Source organism: Nestor notabilis, unplaced genomic scaffold (assembly GCF_000696875.1).
Source record: "Nestor notabilis isolate BGI_N333 unplaced genomic scaffold, ASM69687v1 scaffold31005, whole genome shotgun sequence".
NCBI lineage: Eukaryota > Metazoa > Chordata > Aves > Psittaciformes > Psittacidae > Nestor > Nestor notabilis.
In genome coordinates this window covers 3,850-10,399 of record NW_009930264.1, presented here as the reverse complement: position 1 = coordinate 10,399, position 6,550 = coordinate 3,850, and the positions used below count along the sequence as shown (strand labels likewise).

Below are 6,550 nucleotides of genomic sequence, written 5' to 3'. Positions count from 1 at the left end.
CAGTGCCTTATGGCACAACACTGGGGAGTGTCAAAGTGCTGGTATGGAAAACTGTTTTCACACCTTCCTGAATGGCTCATTCCCTGTTTGTACTTTGTCTTCTTACACAGTGCATAGCAAGAAAGAACGAGCCTGACATAAGCTCTGAGGTGTTGTGCCACAAGTATAAGATCTGGTTAGAAGGAAAAAAGAGAAAAGGAAGAATGAGTGATATTTACCAGAAGTCATAATGGTAGCAGTATGCCATGGCTGCATATGGGAAGCAAAACCTAGAACAAAGTGTTCATTCAGGAGATTATCATGAACAGGTACCAGAAACATACACAAATATAATTCCTCCTGGCTATTGAATCACTAGAGAGCTGGATTGCATATAACGAGTATTAATTCTCTCAAGCTTGTCTGCTTTCCCACTTAAAAGATACAAATATGTAAATCTGATGTTGATTAAGAGTTTTTGGAAGAACATCTGATAGATGCAAGTCTGCATGAAGTCCATGGCAACATACCAGTTCAATAATTTAGAGCCCCATAACTGACAGCATTATCTGGCTGTTTTTATTTAAATAATGATACAAATGGGAGACTATTCAAGATAAGAGAACCTTATCTTATGATTTCAGCTGATAAAGTAAAATTTTAAAGAATTCTTTTTTTTCTACAACTGATTGTTGTTGTTGGGGATTTTTGGTGGGTTTTGGCTGGCAAAAGCTAATAAGTTTTTATTAGCGTTGCCGCAGCATCAGAAAAGCACTTCGGAGTTGTTCTTTATTGTTGACTATTCCTTATTCTCTACATCATAGGAAAGCGGCTGAGTGCCTGCCTCAGCTTCTGTGCAATCTGAAACAAAGAAACAGAACATATTTAATATGTAGTCACTTTAAACTGTGCACAAATACAATTACAGATTAAGAAATTAATTTTCCCTCATTTTCTTTAAAATTGCAGTTTTTACTGCAGATTTTGTATATTATATAAAGCATTCCATTATAAAGACTTTTCTTCTCATGTATACACTTTCTGCCTTGTTCATTTTGTACTCTCACCACTCAAGTTGTGTTGGAGAAGGTATTGTAGGCTGGGCTGTCCTCTTGCCTATCAGGTTATCTATCACTGCACTATGTAGGAAGACTACAGGCACAAAGACGTATTTTTCATGAAATCAATTTCCCTACTGAAACAAGGCTACACATCAGAACAGAGTTCCTGTGTTCTTATGGTAGCCAGCAGCATCGCACATGTGAACATGGATTTTATCCCTGTACTGGGGGAGCGAGGATTGGTACAAGGAGACGGGTGAGGCTGCAACCAGAAGAATTGGGATGGATTTGACAAGAGACTGAAAGAAGGTAAGGGGAAACACATGCCTAAAGCCCATCAGATGTGTCAGAGAAACTTAGCAAGGTGACACAATGGGGGACCTGAACTTCTCATCCACTAAAGATACCTCTGAAGCCCCACTGGCATCTGTTACTGCTGTGAGGGGCAACCAGTTGCTTATATGACTCCTTTAAGTGATGGAAGCCAGGCTGCAGCACACTCAAACTCACATGTTTTACCAGCATATCACATTAGAAAATCTGTTCTTGTTTTTCTTTTAAAAAAAGGAACACATGCATAAGAACAAATTTAAATGAGAACCGAGGTTGTAGGTTAAGTGATCAGTGTTAACATAGTTAGTAAGTCGCTTAAAGCACTCCAGTTCTGTCTCCCCCAACCTGTATACATCAGGCTTTAACTTGCATAAGCTTCCCTTCATCCCCCATTCCTATGGGAGGGAAGTTTCATTCAAATAGTTTCTTGATGTATTCAGTGCAGCAGGTCTTACTGCATATCTAGTTATAGCATTGGAAAAAAAAAAAAAAGTAAAAATCAAGCTGTCAACAATAATGTTTCTCTACACTGCTTTTTCAGTCTAGTATGACAATTATGTACATAGGATACTATCTACAGGAAAATACTATTTCAACTCATTTTTTGTTTTTATTTTTTTTACATGTACAATTCTTGAAATATCTGCTCTGATAGAGGCTCATATAAAAAGATGCTGAAGTACTGTATTTCTTACAAAAGTGGCAGCATGGTACATGCCAAGAAAATGGCACTGAAATACTACCCCTTACCGTTTCATAGAACTGTGCCTGCTGCTCCAGATACAGACGAATGACACTGTTGTAGTCATAAATCCGGTTACTGTGGAAGTGATTCATCTCAGCTGCAAATAGACCCAGAAGTGAAATTATTTAAGAGAAGCATTTGTAATTAGGAACAGTTTCACTTAGTTCAGGTTAGTTACTGTGCACCAAGCTCAATGTCCAGCCCTGTCACCATAGTTACTGTTCTAATGCTTCCAACAACCTGCTTTGCCTGCAGCACTCAGGTTACGATGGAACTGCTTGTAAAACTGGTAGGGTGTCTATTACTCACTGATAAAATATGGATGTTTCCTGGATAAAGCCAGGTTCTTGTTACAATACTCAGGTATATAAAAATTTGATGAAAAATACAAGGAGGACTTTATCCTACTGAGGTAACGGCTCTTTCCTGAAGTGTTACCAACAGATTTTGGCTGGACATTCAGATTTCCAAGGGTAGAGATGTCAAGCTGTAAGCCACATTTGTAAGTATTTAGCTCAAAAAAAAAAAAAAAAAAAAAAAAGATACAGCCAGTAGCGTTTGACCCATTCTTGACTGAGGCTCTTTCAGTAGAAAACTGAGAAACAGTGTTACTGAATCTGTCACACCTTTCACCACTTCCTGCATCTCTTGTCAGACTGCAGTTATGGCTGGAATAAAAAATTTAATATATTTTGAGATACCAACAGGGGGAGAAGAAACATTCTAGATAAGAGTTATCCTAGAGGTCTCTTCCGTGATTACCAGTTACACAGCACAGTCCTCTTGCACCATTGTGACCAAAAAGAAAGGGCTGGGGAGTTTTCTTGTTTGTTTCTAAAACCATTTTTATGTGCTGCTCTGACTTTGTCCTGTAAAACACTGAGTACTCTTGCCTTTAAGTCAGCTAAAAAAGATGCAACTCCCTCAAGCAATGAGTAGACCCACTGAAGTCAGTAACAGGATGCACCTGAGGACTTGATATCCTGCAGGACTGAGCCCTGACTCCTCACTTCCCCAGTTTTTCAAGTGCAGTGTGCGAGATCTCGTATTTACATCATCTCTAACCTAAAGAGGAAAAACTTCATTCAAAGAACATGCAGGAAATAAAATCTTATGTGCAGCATGAATCTCAATTGGATCATGTCTGACTAAACCATGAGTCAAAAACACACTTCTGCACATGATGAACTGCTTCCTGCATCAGGGCCCATGCTTTATCTTTGACACATTATCACTTCAAGAATGAAAGAATCAGTCTGGGGTGATTGTTGCATTGTGGGCTTGTTTTGGGGTGGGATTTTTGTGTGTGTTTGCTTTGGTTGGGGTTTTTTTAAATTGCATTTCCAACACACGTATCTTCTGCAATATCAATATTATGAGATTTGTAAGAAAACAATACACAAAATAAATGCAGTTTTAGGAAGATCTAAGCAGATCACACACAAAAAAAAAAATTAAAAAAACTAAACCAAACCACCACACCCTCCCCCCGCAAAAAACCCAAAACAAGCTAAGCCTAGCTCTTATCATTCCTGGCAGCATAAAGATTCTCTTTCGAAGTTTGTTACTTATTTCAGAGGTCTACAACATTACTGTTTAGTCCAAAATTTGGTTTACCTTGTAGTGCATAAGCCATGGTGCTCACACGTTTCACCATGTTCTGTTTGTCTTGTGGTGTTATTTTACTAGTTGCAACTAATTTATCACATTCTTTCACTCTTTCTATTGCTCCCTGTAAAAAACAAATGCAGAAAGATTAAAAGAGTAGTCAGCTTAAAGGTCTTTACAGTCATCCAAAATGCCTCTGGCCACATTTTGAGCTTGTATGCTATACACATACAATGACGGTTTCTGCCTTCTCATGTTTTCACCTGAAATTTGTTATTTCACTCTACTGATTTCAAGAGTCCCAAGAGCTTGCAAAAAGTCACTTCAAACACAGGCAGGAACACAGTCACTAGGAAATTGAGCTTGGAAAACTACATGGATATTCACAGAGAGGACAAAAGGACTAAGTTTCAAAATACAGCTAACCAGCACGACAGACATCCAAAAGCCTCAAATGCCTGTAGAACCTTATTTGCACATTATACAAGATGTGACAACAAACTATATTCCAAGGGACAACTCACTGCAATGTTTAACTTGATTCAGGAAAATCCTTGTGTCACAAGCATAAAAACAACAAGCATAAAAAGAAATGCCTCTCCCTTCACAGTGTGTTTGTGCCAAACATTCAAGACAATTGATTTACGCATCTCTTAGTAGTAGGCTTATGTTTCAAGTTTTAAAAACATTTCTTCTCCTTTTAAGGTATTTATCCCCAAGGACATCATAAGTGCCCTAAGAAAGACTACACAAAACTTATATGCTTTCATCTTTGTTGCTCTAATAAATATGGCCTTGCTTTATATATTTAGCACTTCAATAAATACTTGTGTACTTGTTTAACAGTTCAAAATTTTTAGTTTCCTGAAATACGTTACAGTAGGCACACAAACAGATGGAAACCTCTAGGAACAAAAAAAGGGCACACTATCCCAAACTAGACACAGTGGCTAAGTTTACTGGCTTATTATCTGATGACTTTCCTGTTACAGAGAATAAAGGGATTAGGTTTTGTTGCTGGTGGTTTTTTGTTTTGGGGTTGATTTTGGGTTTTCTTGGTGTGTATTTTTTGTCCCTCCCCCCTCAGAGGAGTTAGCTCTATTCTGTTTTTTAATATTAAAAAGAAACTTCTAGCCAGTGCATGATTATTTATCATGAATCAGTAAGCTAGCCACGTAAGCGTACACAAGTTTTGCCTACAATACTGGGATGGCTGAGTATCAGCTACTATGGAAGACTCAAATACACTACAAATTTAAACTACCGGTATTCATTACACTGGAACATGGTGTTAACCTGAAGAAAATAATGAAGTTTCTAGTGCTCTACTACAGCAGAAAGTATTGGTATTGTCAAATCTGAAGACAAGTTCTAGCTTCCCTTCCCTCTAAGTACTTTTTTGTTTTAAAAATCAACACACCGGTTTCACAGAAGCTTTTAGAGTTTCTGGAAGCAGGGCCAGGCTGCTGCATAAATGCAGTGTACCATACCACTGCTTTTGTTGCTGTAGATCCTTCTACCACCCAACCCTTAAAAGGAAAGTCTGCTCACATACCTTATGAGCTCCTATGATGTCAGGAAAGCAACCAAGAAATCCTTTATATTCATGATTTGTTTCCATCAAAAAATGAAGATCTTTCTTCGGCTAATAAATAAAGCATAAGCATTAGTAACATCAGAGAAAAGAAACTATGATGCCAAGAGAGGGTGAGGGGAAAAAAAAAAAAGGAAGAACAGAACAGAAAAGAAACATCCAATACTAAGATTACTTAATTAATACTTATTGTATGTTGTTTCACATTTAAAGGAGTCCTTCTGAAAGGACTCTTTGGAGTAAAACACCAAGCACCAGTTAGCAGATGCCTCTGTTCTTTGTTTTACTCAACACTAGCTTATGATATGAAGGGTTTTGCCTTGAATTTTCACTGAAGAGGAGTTACCAGTACAATCTTATTACATGTACATATATGCACATGGGACAGGTGCATGTCCTCAGTTGCTGACTTGGAAAACTGTTTTAAGAAGATCTGCATTTTGGAGACTAAGTTTAATATGCAAAACATCAATTTATGACTTGAATACTGACACCAAGAAATACCCTCCCACCACATCCATCTTAAGTTGAAACACAGTAGAGAAGATGAAAGCGCATTTAGAAGTACTAATAGTAATCTCATTTAAGTGGTATGCAACACTAGCAGTTATGTTTTAACAGGAAGAGGAAAAAAAAAAAAAAAAAAAAAAAAAAAAAAAAAAAAAAAAAAGAGAGTCAGAAGTGACCCAGATAGGTCATATATTTGTACATGCTACACCACTGCATTCATAATACTCCCACCTGATCTGCCACAAGACTGGCGATTTCCTCATAGGTTTTCCCTGCTTCTGTTATTGCTCCATTGAGATCAGATTCTCCTAAAAGTGAACATCAGTGTTCAAATTACAGCAAGTGAATTGCAGTAAGAAACTTGCCTTGATCCAAGGCAAATGTCTCAAATAGCTTAATTTACATGAATAAATGCCTAGTCAGCATTTTATAGCCAGCAATAAAGAAGAAGTTAGAAAAATATTAAAGGAAAACTCTGAAGATCTCATAGAAAACGAATACTAAAGGGAATACATAAACACTGTTCCACCACAGTACTATCACTATTCACTTCCACATTTCATAATTACATGTAGCTTAAATACACAGGTATTCCTCCACACAGGACAACAGGAAGCCTACGAGAATGGGAGAGAAAGGAGAACGAGGAGGATCACACCAGAAGATAGACTAACAAAGCTGAAGAGACAGCTGCTATTTTGATTTTTTAATAAATTATTT

General features: G+C 37.5%; 1 protein-coding gene across 1 annotated transcript; it reads right to left on the bottom strand.

Moving 5' to 3' along the window:
* Positions 1-600: 600 nt before the first annotated feature.
* LOC104406371 (sorting nexin-9-like) lies at positions 601-6,138 on the bottom strand (the record flags this gene model as incomplete). The annotated part of the gene is made up of 5 exons (XM_010015326.1): positions 601-840; positions 2,124-2,215; positions 3,736-3,850; positions 5,282-5,371; positions 6,062-6,138. Coding segments are annotated over 5 exons (422 nt in total), but the record flags the coding sequence as incomplete, so codon positions are not given.
* Between the last annotated feature and the right edge of the window lie 412 nt (positions 6,139-6,550).